At 41.8% G+C, this 17,509-nt stretch overlaps 1 protein-coding gene across 3 annotated transcripts in view; it reads left to right on the forward strand.

Annotated features, from left to right (window-relative positions):
- Window positions 1–17,509, forward strand: part of ANO2 (anoctamin 2) — a 324,700-nt gene that overhangs the window by 278,343 nt on the left and 28,848 nt on the right. For all 3 annotated transcript variants that reach the window (XM_021690626.1, XM_044915480.1, XM_021690625.1), the window contains one exon: window positions 10,123–10,268. In XM_021690626.1, coding sequence (XP_021546301.1) covers window positions 10,123–10,268 — 146 coding nt within the window. The remainder of the gene's footprint in view (window positions 1–10,122; window positions 10,269–17,509) is intronic.

Below are 17,509 nucleotides of genomic sequence, written 5' to 3' on the forward strand. Positions count from 1 at the left end.
ATATAATATATTAACTATATAAGATATGTAGTTAATTATAATAATGAATATGTAGTTAATCCCTGAGGATGTAGAGCAAAAATTCTTCTACCAAGCCCCAGTGTCTTTTATCTCCAAAGTTCTTTGTAATTCTACAGGTTGTATTCTGAGTTTGGCCACATGAAATCACTATGATAGTGATTATTGGATTTTCCACTCCCTACTGAGAGCCCACTCTCTAGAAATTAGACCCCACCCAATCCAGAGTTCAAGCACCTGGTGATATCCTTATGTGTGACACTGTTGAGAAACATGACATAAGCAAGAAAACAGAAGGAGTCTTTCATAGTCAAAAGAGAAATGACAGTTGAACCTGACAGTGAGGAAGGAGAGGTATAAATTATAAAACTTAGACTCAGTGGTCTTGAATTCTGTGGTGGAGGTAGCACATCTCAGTAGGACAGAGATTGTCCAACAGATCTGGGTTTAAATTGAGGCATTATAATGTACTCACTGTATGACCTTGTTACAGTTATTCTAAAAAGATTTTCATGCAACATGGCTTATGTAAAAATAAAGGTGGGATGAATGCCCAGCTGTCTAGAAAATAGAAAATATGGAGTCCAAGAAAGGAGGGACCATTCTTCGGGGTTCCAGGCAGCCTAGATGTACTGAGCATCATTACCTTTACATTTGTAAGTGATGCGTTGTGAGTGCTGCAAGTCCGAGAATGAGATTGAGAAGACCAATTCAGGAGCACTATTTTTCTCTTCTGTTCAGGGCTTAATGGCTTTTGGCTCATGTACCTTCAGTTTCTTTCCCCAGAAGAGATAAATATTAGTCTTAGAGGCCAGATTTGATTTTTAAAAACAGAAGCAAGTCTGAGGAGTTAGGTAGGTGATTATACTAGTTGAGAACACGGGATAAAAGATATAAAATTATACAGTTAGAAGATGTTTATCTTGAATCATAGATCTGTGCCTCTGAAACAAATAATACATTATATGTTAAAAAAAAAAGAAGAAGATAGCAGGAGGGGAAGAATGAAGGGGGGGAAATCGGAGGGGGAGATGAACCATGAGAGACTATGGAGTCTGAAAAACAAACTGGGCATTCTAGAGGGGAGGGGGGTGGGAGGATGGGTTAGCCTGGTGATGGGTATTAAGGAGGGCATGTTCTGCATGGAGCACTGGGTGTTATGCGCAAATAGTGAATCATGGAACACTGCATCAAAAATTAATGAGGTAATGTATGGTGATTAACATAACATAATCATAATAAAAAAGAACTGAGAAATGCTAGTGGCGAGTGAAAGACTCTCTGAAATAAACAAGTAATTGAAAAAAAAGGTGTTTATCATCTACTTCTGAAAGTGATTTTTTAAGATTCTTCCAAAGAAAATTTTGAAATATTAAAGACTATCTAATTGACTATTATCAGTAGCCAGTCAGCTATAATTTATCTCTCTCCCTGAGGGTGAAACATTCTTATTAGATTCTGTGTGTGTGTCTTGCAAAAAGTACCACAACCACAATTTTGATGCCCTTGAGAATCTTACCGTCCAGTAGGTTTCTTATAGAACATTCTTACCCAATCTTCAGTGATTTGTAAGCTAACTCTTAAAGTTTTTTTTCTCCCTATCTACCTAAACAGCTATTTGCCTATTCATTTCCTCTAAACCAACTCACTTTTTATTTAAATTCATAACATTTCTGAAAATGGAAAATGAACACTGCCAGCTATCATGAATAGCAACTCACAGTAGAAAGAAATACGATAAAAGTAAACACTATTAAACAACCAATGACATCAGCCTAAGATCTGCATTCTCTCTGTTATAAAGGAAGCTGGACAGGCACTGGGGAGTTGTTAAAGGCATGCCAGCAGCAGACTGGGGTTTTCTCCTTGACCGCCATCAGAGGGGCTGAACGAGAGCAGGGAAGGAAGGAATTCTCCCAGATGCTCTAAAGAGATGAAGGCCAAGTGTAGAGACCTCCAAAGGTGTCCAATGGACTGCCGGTGCAATGTGTCTGTTGCTCGGGAAACATTGCTTCAGACCAATAGCATCCCTGCTAATCCCGCAGGCTTCCACAAGGCTGGCACAGATGCGGGGCATGTCCATGGATACTGTACAGCTGCCCTTTGGGACCTGGATAAGCCTCGCCAGCTCGCTCAGACCCCGCTTTGCTACCCCTTAAATCTGGCAGGTGCCAGATCTACCCCGAAATCCTCAGGGCTGTGCGGCAGCCCGGCTCGTCCAAGCACCTCCCCCCAGGCAGTGGCAGTCCCACCTTGGCCAGGCCTGGATTCAGAGGCCCTGTGGATGAAAGGAACACAGTGCTTCCAAGGGAGGCAGTGAAACTGGGGGCAGTGGGCTCTTTAAAGACAGCTCTGCGACTAATTGAGGACATGATAATAAATAAAACTGAGTTGCGTGATCTGGCCTTGGACTACCCCACTCAGCATCCCCAGGCTCCTGGGGCCTGACACAGTTGTGACAGATGCTTTCCAGAGAGGCACTGGATGGTTTTAAACATTACAGGCCCCAGAACAATGCTCATCGGCAGCTCCATCTGAGATGCCTTCAGACACGGCGGGCGGCGTGGCAGAATCGGATCTTGTGCTATTTATTACCCGAGTCCCCTGACAGGGGTTTCCATTCTCCCCTGCTGCTGCCCCACACACCCCGCCTTTCCCACATGTGTCTGTGCAAGATAGACTTTGCATCCAGATCGCATGGGGCCCCCGAAACATGCCACCCCACATCCCAACTTCTCACCATAATTTTATCTCAAACTTAGCTCCAGTCTTCCTTGAAGCAAAATTGGAAATGGGCCTTTTATTATTAAGAAGGATTTTTTTTTTTGATAAAAAATAAAATGCTATCTTTTTCAAATGCCAGATTCTTTCCTGGGCGAAGTCCGAGGCAGACGGAGCAAATACATGAATACTCCCACCAGCAAAATGTCCCCCCATCCCTATTCTTACTAAAAACACCAGATCACATCCCAAAATAGCTGTAACGTACCCTGGACACGGCCAGCAAGATTTTATAAACTCTGCTTTTTTTTTTTTTCGGTAAATGTGATAAATATTACATTTCAAGACATAAAACAGTCTCTCTTTAAAGGCATCACAGGCGAAGGAGGTCTGTGTTCTCAAAGACAGTGGAATCTGGCCATGAATCAGAAGTTTAAGGAACAAATTTGAACCTTGTCAGGTGTCAAAGAAAGGAATACATAGCCTAGAGGTTGCTATGTTCCTCTTCTTTGGTCCATTTAGGGCTTGGTTCTGCCTTCTCTAATGAGGCTTGAGGCATGTGGAGCCAGGTCTGTGGAGAGCTGCCTGGGGCCCAGATCCCTGTGGCAGGAAGCCTAAGGTGTGACGGACAGTCACCATGGTCTTGGGGTGAGCCCATGGGGCACAAGCAAAAGAAAGGCTCCAAGCCTTCCGGACAGTTTCTCAGACCTGTCATTAAAAAGGGACGGAAAAATAGCAGAGCAGATGAAAAGGACAAGGGGGTAACATCAAAGGAGTTATTTTAACAAGCGAGTGCATCATACGGTCGGAATCATAATCTGAAGTTTTCCAAATGGCCCATCTGTATGTTATACAATTTGCAGGATTCCTGTTAAATCTTGTTCTCTAGGGACTTTCTTTATTAATTTTTTTTAGTGCTCACGGAGATCTCCAGGAGGGGAACTTCTGGGAAGGAGGGGGTGAATAAGAATTATTTGTGGATTTTTTTTCCCCCTCATCGTCTTTGACCTCCTCACAGTGTGTAACACTGTGGCTGAAGTCTTTCCTGAAACACCCCTTCCACCCTTCCCTTCTTTGCCACATGGGTTCACAGTTGACCTTCTGTTCCTACAACGGCTGCTTTCTTTGCCCTTGGAAGGCTCCACTCCCTCTCCCCATCCCTTGACTGTTGGAATGCCTTTCCTGTGCTCCATCCACACACAGGTGGGGCTCATTGCTATGGTTTTGGTTCCTCTCTCCAGGATGATTCTTATTATTGTTAGCTTCCACCCAGACCTGTTTTAAGGGCTCTAGACCTGTGTATAAAATGCTTACTAGATATCCCTACTTAGTTGTCATGTGGGATCCTCTGCCTCAACCATTCCTCCCCCACCCCTTCATCAAAATGGCCTCTTCTTTAGTGTTCCTGTCTTAGCAAACTGTACCACCATCCACACCCATGCCTGAAGACCCTAGAATGGTCTTTAGTTCCTTATTCTGCTTTCTTTCCCTCATACGGGTCACCACCAGCTTCTTAACTCTGCTTCCTGAGCCTGTCTCAGTCTGTCCTCATGTCCACTGTGGTTACCATGGACTCTGGGGCCATAATCTCTCACCTCAGCCACTGCCTAAGATGGCCGACAAGGCCTTCATGCTGTGAACTTGCACTACCTTTTCACTCTTCTCTTTCCTCATTTTTTCTGTCCTACTCTCTGCTCTGAGCATTTTGAACTCCTTTCCGTCCCTTCTCTGAGCCATTCTCATATTTGCCTTGGGCCATTGCACAGATAATCTCCTCTGCCTAGAACATAACTTCTCCCTCTTTCCCATACTTCTGTCATCTTTCATCATTTAGTTGGTTTACACATCTCTTCCTCGGGGAAAACTTTCCCTGATTTAGGTCAGGTTAGTTTTCTGTTTTCTGTTTTCATTATTACCTAAATTTCTCCCTTCATAATACTCTTTACACATTATTGGTAGCACTTGTTTAAGTGTCCACTTTCCCAGATAGATCACCTCATTAAACACATCAGAAGTCATGTTTTCTCCTGGAGACCATCCTCTGGGAATCTTTATTCTCTTGTTCAAACCAAAACTGTTTGTTCACTAAACCTTCTACATAGCTACCAATCCCAGTTAGATCCAGCACTTCCTTGTTCTGATGGATTTCTTGTTTGTTGGATTCCACTGTTTCCTTTCTTGTTTTATATCCTTGGTTGGTGAAATTCATCCTCCAAGAACTTCACGAGGGTAGATGCGTAGAAGGATATCTTTTGTAAAACCTTGCATGGTTTACATTTCTTTATTCTGCCTTTGCACTTGATGTATAATTTGGTTGGGTATAAAATCCCTTGCTAAAAATCAGTTTGCCTTCTCAATATTAATAGATTTTTCTAGTATTTTCTAGTGCCAAGGGCTGATGTTGAGAATTTCTTTTTTTGTTTCCAAATAATTTTTAGAGTATCTGTCTCTCTGGACATGGAAGCTTTTAGAATCCTGTTCATTATTCCTAGAGTGGTGAAATCTCATGATGATGGGCTTTGGTGGAAGTCCTTTTCCTTATCGTTATGCTGAGTGGGTCCTTCCAATCCGAAAATGCATATCTTTCAGCTCTGAGACATTTTCTTGTATTTCCTTATACTTTCTTCACCATTTTCTTTTGTCTTCTCTTTCTGATTAAATGCTGGAGTTGCTAGACTGGTTAATTTTCTTATTTTTTCTTTCCTATTGTCCATTTATTTGTCTTTTCTATTTTTTTCTGAGAGTTTATTGATTCTTTAACTTCCTATCATTTTATTGGATTTATTGCAGATCTAGAATTTCCCCAGTTCATTTTTTCCTTTGAATAAACTTTTTACTCCTGCTGGTATTGGGAAAATGGTAGTCAGTCACCTGGGCAATATGGGTGGACAGAGACACTAGGGCCTACTGTTTAACTCTTTAACCTTGTTTTGACATTTTAAAATTCGTTTACTGTCATTTTAGTAGCATTTCAAAAATGGAATGTGCTCCATTTTCTTTTCTTTTTTTTTTTTAATTATTTTTTTATTCTTATATTAATCCCCATACATTACATCATTAGTTTTAGATGAAGTGTTCCCTGATTCATTGTTTGTGCATAACACCCAGTGCTCCATGCAGAATGTGCCCTCCTCAATACCCACCACCAGGCTAACCCATCCTCCCACCCCCCTCCCCTCTAGAACCCTCAGTTTGTTTTTCAGAGTCCATCGTCTCTCATGGTTTGTCTACCCCTCCGATTTCCCCCGCTTCATTCTTCCCCTCCCGCTACCTTCTTCTTCTTCTTCTTTTTTTCTTAACATATATTGCATTATTTGTTTCAGAGGTACAGATCTGAGATTCAACAGTCTTGCACAATTCACAGCGCTTACCAGAGCACATACCTTCCCCAGTGTCTATCACCCAGTCACCCCATCCCTCCCACCCCACCCCCCACTCCAGCAACCCTCAGTTTGTTTCCTGCAATTAAGAATTCCTCATATCAGTGAGATCATATGATACATGTCTTTCTCTGTTTGACTTATTTCACTCAACATAATACCCTTCAGTTCCATCCACGTCGTTGCAAATGGCAAGATCTCATTCCTTTTGATGGCTGCATAATATTCCATTGTATATATATCTACCACATCTTCTTTATCCATTCATCTGTTGATGGACATCTTGGCTCTTTCCACAGTTTGGCTATTGTGGACATTGCTGCTATAAACATTGGGGTGCATGTACCCCTTCGGATCCCTACATTTGTATCTTTGGGGTAAATACCCAGTAGTGCAATTGCTGGATCATATGGTAGCTCTATTTTCAACTTTTTGAGGAACCTCCATACAGTTTTCCAGAGTGGCTGCACCAGCTCGCATTCCCACCAACAGTGTAGGAGGGTTCCCCTTTCTCCGCATCCCTGCCAACATCTGTCGTTTCCTGACTTGTTAATTTTAGCCATTCTGACTGGTGTGAGGTGGTATCTCATTAGGTTTTGATTTGGATTTCCCTGATGCCGAGTGATATTGAGCACTTTTTCATGTGTCTGTTGGCCATTTGGATGTCTTCTTTGGAAAAATGTCTGTTCATGTCTTCTGCCCATTTCTTGATTGGATTCTTTGTTCTTTGGGTGTTGAGTTTGATGATTTCTTTATAGATTTTGGATACTAGCCCTTTATCTGATATGTCATTTGCAAATATCTTCTCCCATTCTGTCAGTTGTCTTTTGGTTTTGTTGACTGTTTCCTTTGCTTTGCAAAAGCTTTTAATCTTGATGAAGTCCCAATAGTTCATTTTTGCCCTTGCTTTCCTTGCCTTTGGCGATGTTTCTAGGAAGAAGTTGCTTCGGCTGAGGTCAAAGAGGTTGCTGCCTGTGTTCTCCTTTAGGGTTTTGATGGACTCCTGTCTCACATTGAGGTCTTTCAACCATTTGGAGTCTATTTTTGTGTGTGGTGTAAGGAAATGGTCCAGTTTCATTCTTCTGCATGTGGCTATCCAATTTTCCCAACACCATTTGTTGAAGAGACTGTCTTTGTTCCATTGGACATTCTTTCCTGCTTTGTCAAAGATGAGTTGACCATAGAGTTGAGGGCTCTCTATTCTGTTCCATTGATCTATGTGTCTGTTTTTGTGCCAGTACCATGCTGTCTTGATGATGACAGCTTTGTAATAGAGCTGGAAGTCTGGGATTGTGATGCCGCCGGCTTTGCTTTTCTTTTTCAACATTCCTCTGGCTATGCGGGGTCTTTTCTGGTTCCATACAAATTTTAGGATTATTTGTTCCATTTCTTTGAAAAAAGTGGATGGTATTTTGATGGGGATTGTATTGAATGTGTAGATTGCTCTAGGTAGCATTGACATCTTCACAATATTTGTTCTTCCAATCCATGAGCATGGAACGTTTTTCCAATTCTTTGTGTCTTCCTCAATTTCTTTCATGAGTATTTTAAAGTTTTCTGAGTACAGATCCTTTGTCTCTTTGGTTAGATTTATTCCTAGGTATCTTACGGTTTTGGGTGCAATTGTAAATGGGATCGATTCCTTAATTTGTCTTTCTTCTGTCTTGTTGTTGGTGTATAGGAATGCCACTGACTTCTGTGCATTGATTTTATATCCTGCCACTTGACTGAATTCCTGTATGAGTTCTAGCAGTTTTGGGGTGGAGTCTTTTGGGTTTTCCACATAAAGTATCATATCATCTGGAATGTGCTCAATTTTCTATATTTAATTAAAACCACTGACTATTCTTTACTAAAGATTTGGCCAAGTTTTCCGATTACTGGCATCTGGAGGAAAAGTCTCAGTCTGAGTTCTGATTCTGGACCTCCCCCTTCCTCCATCCTTAACTCCCTCTCTCCTTTTCCTTTTTTTTTTTTTCTTCTCTCTCTCCTTTATTATTTTTTCTTCACCTCACCTTCTGTCTTGACCTGTAGACAGGGTCTCAACCAGTCCACACTATTTGGCTTCAGAATCTTTAGGCTCCACCTAGGTTTTTCTTAATTTCTTATTATCACAGAATTATTGCTTGCTCTTTTATTATGAAATACTTTATTTTACTGCTGCTTCTGTGGGATCTCATTCTTTAAATCCTTCTGTGATGGTGATGATGATGATGATGATGATGGTGGTGGTTGGTGGTGGTGACGACAGGGACAAGGATAAATATATTGAGCTCTTAGAATGTACCAAGCCATAAGTTAAGCATGTTACATAGATTATCTCCTTTAATTGCCCCTTTGGGCTAGTTAATATTTATTTTCTCATAGATAATACAATGAAAGCTTATGGAGTTTTAATAGCCTGTCCAAGAAAATACAGCTGGTGAGTTGTAAACCTGGGTTTTAAGCAATTATTTTCTGCCATCAAAGATCAGACTTTTACCCACTACACTACACCACTACACTATGTCTTCTTGATGGCAAATGGTATTACACAGGACACTGATCGGGCACGTACTGCATGAAGCACTGGGTGTTATATGCAAACAATGAATCATGGAACACTACATCAAAAACTAATGATGTACTGTATGGTGACTAACATAACATAAAAAAACAAAACATTATTTTGAACCATTAGATTTCCAGTCACTGTCAGGAGCATATCCTAACAATGAAAGCCATACCTAAATGATATTGAGAACGGTCTTCTGGAAATAGCTGCATAGAGGTTAGATGATCCCATGTGGGGAATGTGGCAGGAATTCCTGCATTGGATGGAGCATGGACTTCAAAGTCCCTTTAACTCTTGAAGTCTATGATTCTGACTGTTCTGCTATTAATTCTCCTCCTATTTCCTAGAAACTTTCTTCTAGATTGATCAACACAACTGGTACCTTGTTCCTTTACCTGATTTCATTCTCTGTGATGGTGTATCAATGGAAAGTATGAAAAAACTATACCCTCAGGCATATTTTAGCATTTAATATTAAAAATAATAATAGTTATTATCTACTGAATGTTTCCTGTGTCCAGATATTATGCTAAGGATTGTATAAACATCATTTCACTTAATCCTCAGATTAAGAATACTTAAACCATTCTTATTTTGGTTGACTTAGTCTACTCGAGCTGCCATCACAAAATATCATAGGCTGTGTGGCATAAACAACAGATACTGATTTCTCACAGTTTGGAGGCTGGAAAGTCCAAGATCAAGGACTGGCAGAGTTTGGTTTCTAATGAGGGCCACCTTCCTGGATTGCAGATAACCACCTTCTTACTGTGTCCTCCCTCACATAGTGGAGAAAGAAAGATCACTGTCTCTTCCTTTTCTTATAAGACTACCAATCCTATTGGATTAGGACCCCAGTTTTATGACCTCACTTAATCTTAATTACCTCTTAAAATCCTATTATCCCCAAATGAGGTCACATCTGGGGTTAGCCTTTCAACATATGAATCTTGGGGAGATTCAATTCAACCCATAAGAGTGGTAGACAACATTTAGGTTGGCTTTAATGGAAGTATGATGCTGTTTATGTTATTAAGACCTGAAAATGTTTGAGCTGGGAGGAGAGCATCTTTCTAGTATTTTCTAGACATCCTCTCTTCCCCATGAAGAGGATGGACAGATCACCTGTTATACAATAGGATGGTCTCAACATTTGGCAAGAAGGGCCAACTGTCTTGTTGCTTCTCAAACAGTAGGAAGAGTTCAGTTTCTTTGGGTTTGAAGAAACCAGACCCTTTGTGGGGGGGACCTTTCATCATCCTGTTAAAAAACCTCACGTTGTCTTAAAGAGAAAAGTAGTCTTTTTAGTGTCCCTCTCTCAGTCCTTGGAGCAGAGATGACTTTAGTGTCAAAAAGCCTTAGTTGTTTTTTTTTTTTTTTTCTCCTTCAGTCTGTAGAACTAACTCCATCCTCCAGAGGCTTTTGATGACTGGTCCATTTCTTTCCCAGGAAGCTAAAGAAACTATTTCGGAAGCTGAAAGATGAGACAGAACCTGGAGAAACTGACTCTACCCACTCAAAGCATCCAGAGCAGTGGGACCTAGACTACAGCTTGGAGCCATACACTGGACTGACTCCAGAGTACATGGAGATGAGTAAGATCACATGATCTTTCCTTCCACCTGGGGGAGGTTCACATGGGGGGTCTGCATGGAGGGCAAGGAAAGGGGCTAGGGAAATGACAGGGGCAGTCTCTGCATCTTCTTGGGCTTCATGGCTACACAGTGTCACCTTCAGTGCCACATGGAAGTGAGGAGGGTAGGGCAGAAGGAACCCTGGAATGAGAACCAAGAGCAACTCTATTACCACCTTGACACTAGGGTGATACACTCTTCTTCTTGGCCTTCCTCTCATCTATGAAATGAGAAGTTTGGTCGCTCAGGCCCCTTTCCATAGTTTCTGTCATTGATAAAAGGGAAATAGTGAAAGGGAAATTTAAGAATGAAAGTTCCATTAAGGAAGAGTAAAGTAATCCTAGGACACTCAGGCCAAGGATACTTATATCTTTGACTTGGAGAATATAGGAGAGTCCACCACTCTACTCAGGTGGGGCTGGGTAAAGTGTCAGCTTTTCTCTTAAAAGTTGGGTTGTTTTGTGTAGGGGATGAGAGGTAGACTTCTAGTTACAGAACCTCTTGCTATTCTTGGCTAGGGCTGGAAAGCAAGAGCGCATGTAGTATAAGTTGGTGGAACACAGTCATTTCACATGTGGTTTAAAAGCCATGAGTTCTCCATTATATGTGTACTAATTTAGATTAGCCACCTTCAAGCTCTTGGTTGCTTGTGACTAATCCTGACCTTTTATTGGGGTGGATATTTGAGAAGCTTATTCACAAGATTTGGAACTAATGAATTAAAAACATAGGACCAAGAGGTCAGCCACATCATCTCAACATTTACTCAATCTAGAATGTGTGGAGAATCATCAATCAGATCCATCAGAAGAATCACTTGGTAATTTGTCATTGGACCTATCATTGTGTTTGCATGATAGCTCCTTCCTCCTTTGGTTCATCACTTGTAATGGGGGCTCCCGATGCCTCTCTGTGCACCAGGTCCCAAGCTTGTTATTTCTCATGGATATTTCTCCTCTTCTGTTTATACAAATATGTGTATGTTAAGGGTAGAGGGATGGACAGGGTCTAGAGTAGATGGCTATAAAAGGTCTGTTCTAGTTCTGGGGTTCTAAAATTCCAGGTAAAATCTGTACTTTGTAATCTAAATAAACTCACCAGAGAAGGAACAATCCTTATATCTGCTTCAGGAACGATAGGCTAGGACCCAGTTAAGGTAAACATGTAGCTCCTTATGCTTTTTATCTTTATCTAAGTGCTACTGACCACTGATCCCTCTCTGGCACTGAACCAGGTATTTACACAGAGGTGATCGTGCATACTCCGGATGCCACTCCTCTGTGTCTGCCATCCTGTCAGACAGAAATTACTGCCAGCAGTTGAGGTTTCTGCTGGGGAAGTGGCTTACGTTAAAAATCCCTGGGCTCTGTCTCCCAACCCCCAGCCCTCCAACCCCAGTTCCCCTCCCCGACCACTGAGGTATCCATGTAGGTTTTTCTGGCCTGCCTGCCTGTCTGTCCAGATAGCTGGCTATTCCAAAGCTTCCTCTTTTGAGGCCTTAAGAGCAGAGACACTAGAGCTTTACCCCCTGGGTTCAAATCTGGCTCTGTGACCAACTATTTGGACAGCTTTGGGTAAGTGGCTAACTTTTATGTGTCTCAGTTTGCTTTAGCTGTAAATAAATACATAAATAAAATAATAATTAATGATAATAATATCTACCTCATGGGATTGTTGTATTTAATGAATTAGTATCTGCGAAGTGCTTAGAAGAATGTCTAGCACATAAAAAAGCTGTGTTGTCAAGTATTGCTGTTTCTCTTAATGGTCTTGAGGCACCAGGAAAGCAGAGTGTAGGGATATATGTGTACTTTGTCAGCCACCATATCACTGGATGGACATCCACTATGTGTAAGACTTGAGCACTTTACAAAGTAATGGGAAGAGGAAAAAAAAAAACCCAAGAACTAGATTTAGTGGCTTCTGGAAGACGTTCATACCCCGATTTTGTAGAGAGTGAAATTCATTCTGTAGGTTAAACAAAACGCACACACACAAAACTCTTTACAGACTATAAGGGAACAAATCAACCATGTAACAGGAAGTTTGAAAATAGAGAAAAGAAGGGAGCAGATCTCCCAAACTTACCTCATTTCAGCCCATTTTTTATTAGCATTTTGGCACCATTTCTTCTTAGACCCTTTTTGTTATGTATATGATTTAAAAATAAAGTTGTAATCATATGCACACATTTGTTGCTCTTTTTTCAGTTAGTAAGTATTTCCAAGTTGTCATATAATATTCAGAACTAAGAGCTGCATGATAAATGATCCCTCCAATAAATGTACCATAGTTTATTTGCTGATTTTTCCAATGAAGCATATTGGAGGCTCATTTTCGAATTCTTCCCCAATTTACTGATCTAATATATATTATCTTCATATTGACTCCTCAAGGTAGAGTCCTACAGATGTGATTACTAGATCAAAGGTATGGCCATTGTAAAGTTCTCAATTTATTTTACCAGATTGCTTTCTAAAAGGATTAGACCAATTCACCAAGCCCCAGGCGATGTACAAAATACTCTTCCAGTGAATACAAATTATTTAGTATCCTGAAGTAATGTGATCTGAAGGAATTATCAGTGTACAGTAAGCTTGGGATTCTCAGCCTGTGGCCACCTCATTCCACCTTGTTGATTTGAATATTCCCAGACTCATCCTTTAAGACTTAGCTTTTCAGTGTTTCCACTGTGATGTCCTCCTAGACCAAGCCCCATTCCTCCTGGGAGGAATTGCTAATTATTTGCGTTTCTGTCCCGTCATTACATATGGTACACACACTGATAGTGTATCTTACACAATTATGTTAATATTGCTCACATATCTGTTCTTCTGCAGACCTAGTCTATCAGAGTCCAGTGTGTAGGAATCATGGTTTATTCATTTCCATGTCCTCCATAACCCAGCACATTTCCTGGTACATAATAGATATTCACTGTGTCTGATAAACAAATGAGTAAATGAATGATTTATTAATTAATGAGGGAAGGTTTCTTAACAGAAATAAGTGTTTAATAACAACTTTATGTGGCAAATGAAGGATCATCTTCAAAGTGGGGCTTCGTTGATGGTGGGTCAAGGATGTTTTGAAGAGATTTCCAGCTGTAGGTAGAAGGTTGGACTTGATCTCCAAGGTCACTTCTGGTTTTGAGGGTCTACATACTAATTAATGATAAGAATAAGGGAGAGCATTCCAAGGAAAAGGACTCACAAGGTCAAAGAGTCTCCTGGCCACAAGTAAGTGTTGCCAAAGCAAATGGTGGATTTTGGGTAGGGAGGGTTTAGATGAAGATCTGGTAGGTTAATGGTGGGCCCTGAAGATCAGACAAGTTTGTGTTTCGTATCAGGCCATTAGGAGCAATTGTAAAATCTTGGCCAGTGTTTCCCTTTAGGAAATAGGCAGCAAGTACAGAGAGGAGGTAGTAAGACAAAGGAAGGAAGAAGAAACAGAGATGGACTCATTCACTTATTCTTTCATTCATCAAACACTTACTAAGCACATAAGGGGAGGAACAAGTTTGGAGACCAGGACAGAGTCAACAGTTCAGAATGATATTGATTCAGTCAACAATTCAATTGATACTGATTCAGTCTTCTGTGGAGGAGGAAGCCTGAATCACACATGAGTGTTCCCAGCTGGGTTCCACAGAAACTCACTCCCAGAATTCTTTAGGCCATTTTGCTAAGCTGTCAGTCATTTCGGAGACATGACTACTTTATTTCATATTTTATATAAGTGCAAGAACTATGTTTCTGAGTTAGATTCCTTTCATTCCTTTTGTCCTGGAATATTCTCTTCACCTTGGAAGGGAGTATTTGCTCCCATGTACAAAGTCTGGGCTGCAGACTAAACTTTACCAAATATTACTCCATCTAGTAGTGTAGGTTAAGTGAGCGTTAGGGTAGGCTCTGGAGTCCAACCACCAGGCTTCTAGTCCCCAGCCTGCATCAGCTAGTGACATGACTCTGGGCTTGATGCATAAAGTCAGCCAGGCTCAATTTCCTCATCTAGAAAATAGACTTGACGATAATAGCACCTACCTTATGGAATGGTTTCGAGAAGTAGGTCATGGATATAGAGTAGTTAAAAACCAGTGCTAGGTACATGTAAGCTCTCCATGAATATGAACTGCCGCTGTTCTCATCAAGAGTCCAATCTCTTTCCCTTTAATCTAGGAGTTGACTGAAAACAGTTTGAAGCCTAGGGTGCCTGGTTGGCTCAGTCGGTTAAGCGTCTGACTCTTGGTTTCCACTCAGGTCGTGATGTCAGGGTCGTGAAATTGAGCCCTGCATCAGGCTCCACGCTCAGCAGAGGGTCAGCTTGAGATTCCCTCTCTCTCTCCTTGCCCCTTCCGTCCCCGCCCCCGCTCACTCATGCATGCACTCTCTCTCTCAAGGAAAGAATGAACGAAAGAAATGAAGAAAAAGAAAGAAAGAAAGAAAGAAAGAAGAAAGAAAGAAAAATAAGAGAAAAGAAAGAAAAGAATAAATAAATAAAATCTTTAAAAAAACAACAACAACAGTCTGAAGCCCTCAGTGTAGCGAGCCCTGGAGTTTCTTCCCAACCCATGAGTGTAGGGTTGGGCAGTAATGTTGATAGATGGAGGGTACCAGACTCCAAAGCAAATCTAAGAATCCCACTCAGAAGCCTTAGATGTAAACACTTAAAGATGTTTGTCTTTTCAGAGAACTCTAAGCCCTTAGGGCTCTACTTGTCCAGTCTGGCATCTCAAATGGGCTCTTTTTCATCTGTTTATCTAAAACCCACAAGCTTTTGTTCCTCCAGTCATCTAAAAAATAATCACTATTGTCTTCCTGCTTCAGGAATTCAATTATCCCCCTTCAAGCCTTCCTCCAGCTTCTTGAATACAGCCCAAGTTTTGAGGCCCTTAATGTGGGTGATAAGACAAATTTCTTCTGTCATTCACATAATCATTAGAGGAAATCTCATTTTTCTTGGTCATGAGTTTACATCCTGTCAAACTTTAATAGAAAGGGGGGTGCATTGTGCTTGCAAACATAAATATTCATTCATTTGGAGTGAAGGCCAGATGACTTTGGAGGGCCAAGGGCTATCTCTCCCCGCCCAACCCCCGTTGTATAGATGTGTCCACCAAGACCCGTGAGCATCACCCAGCGGATGGATATGCAGGAGACAGGTCTGCTCAGAGACCAGGGTTGCAACACCATCCTAAAATTGCAGATTTGAAGGAGCATCCCAGAAATGGCATAGACCCTGTCTTCTCCTCCAAGATTCCTCTCTGACTTTGCATCAACCCCAGCTGGGGAGAAGCCTGCTCAGTATGATCCAGAACCTTTTTTATTCATGGCTCCTTACCTCACTGGTTTTGTCTCTACTAAGAATTTTGCATTCCCACTTAAGCCCTCACCGTTCCTCCTTTTCTTCTTCTTCCTCTTCTTTTTTCTAATTAATTAGTTAATCTTTAAAAGAGTTTACTTATTGGGTGCCTGGGTGGCTCAGTTGGTTAAGCGACTGCCTTCGGCTCAGGTCATGATCCTGGAGTCCCTGGATCGCATCCCGCATCAGGCTCCCTGCTCGGCGGGGAGTCTGCTTCTCCCTCTGACCCTCCCCCCCCCCATGGGCTCTCTCTCATTCTCTCTCTCTCAAATAAATAAATAAATAACATCTTTAAAAAAAAAGAGTTTACTTATTCATTTGAGAGAGAGAGAGCATGAACAGGGGGAAGGGCAGAGGGAGAGGGAGAAGCAGACTCCCTGCTGACCAGGGAGCCTGAACTGGGGCTCGATCCCAGGACCCTGGGATCATGACCTGAGCAGAAGGCAGACACTTAACCAACTGAGCCACCCGGGTGCCCCTATCTTCTTTTTTATTATTGTCTGTGTTCCCCATTCTATACTTTTCATCTCCATGGCTTATTTATTTTATAACCAGAATGCTTACCTCCTTTATGTGACTGCAGATGCATCCTAACTTGTCCCCTGCTTCTTTTCCCCCCCTCTTTCCCATTTCCTTCTCACTTTTTAAAATGGCTTTTCTAAAATGCAGTCCAGAGCGTGTTTTTTTTCCTACATAAAATCCTTCAACGTTACTGACTTCCCTTAAGTTAAAGTTCAAATGCCCTGCAGGGCATAGCTTGCAAGGTCAGCCAGGAGCTGGCTCTGCAAATACGCACCTGCTTATCTCCTGCTTCCAGGGCTGGATTTGCCTGTGCTGGTCTGTCTGCCTGCAGCAAGTTCTTGCTGAGTTGCTCAGGCTCAGACATGTCTCTTGGAAGCAGTTTTGGGTTCTTCCATGGACAGTTCTTCTTGTCTCCTACACCTGCTTTGGTAGAGGAAAAAATGTGAGTGTTTGAGGGCAGAGACCCTCTTATTCCTCCCTAGTCTCAACTGGCACAATTCCTGGAATGTAGTAAGACCCAAATAAAAAGGTTTCTTTCTTTTTTAAAGATTTATTTATTTATTTGAGAGAGAGAGAGAGCATGAGCAGGAGGGGCAGAGGGAGAGGGAGAGAGAATCTCAAGCAGACTCCCCACTGAACATAGAGCCTGATGCAGAGCTGGATCTCATGAACCTGAGATCATGACCTGAGCCGAAACCAAGAATTAGAAGCTTAACTGACTACGCCACCCAGGCTCCCCTCAATAAAATGTTTCTTGAATGAATGGCACTTTAGCTTCCTTCCTTCAGTGACAGAGAAATAGAGGCCTTACTTCTTTCTATCCCATGATAGTTGGGCTAGCCTCCCTTTTCACTGTGGACATATTTATTTATTTAAAAGATTTTATTTATTTATTTGAGAGAGAGAATGAGAGAGAGCATGAGAGGGGGGAAGGTCAGAGGGAGAAGCAGACTCCCCGCCGAGCAGGGAGCCCGATGCGGGACTCGATCCCGGGACTCCAGGATCATGACCTGAGCTGAAGGCAGTCGCCCAGCCAACTGAGCCACCCAGGCACCCCATCACTGTGGACATATTTAGATATATTTTTTATATGCAACAATTTTCATCTCCCAAGACCAAAGTGAACCGCGTTTATGATCATGGCTTCCCTCAGAGAAAAGTCCCTTCTGGCTTTAATTTACCCCTTTGCCTTCAGGGACCAAGTCATTAGTGGAAGTGGACAGAGTAGAATGCTGTCCCTCAGACTCATATTTAAGCTCAACTCCGATTTCATGTCCTCTCTCTGCAGTGCCCTCATCCTGGCCATCCCCGAGGGCATT

The sequence above is a fragment of the Neomonachus schauinslandi genome, chromosome 5, assembly GCF_002201575.2.
Source record: "Neomonachus schauinslandi chromosome 5, ASM220157v2, whole genome shotgun sequence".
NCBI classification, from domain to species: Eukaryota; Metazoa; Chordata; class Mammalia; order Carnivora; family Phocidae; genus Neomonachus; species Neomonachus schauinslandi.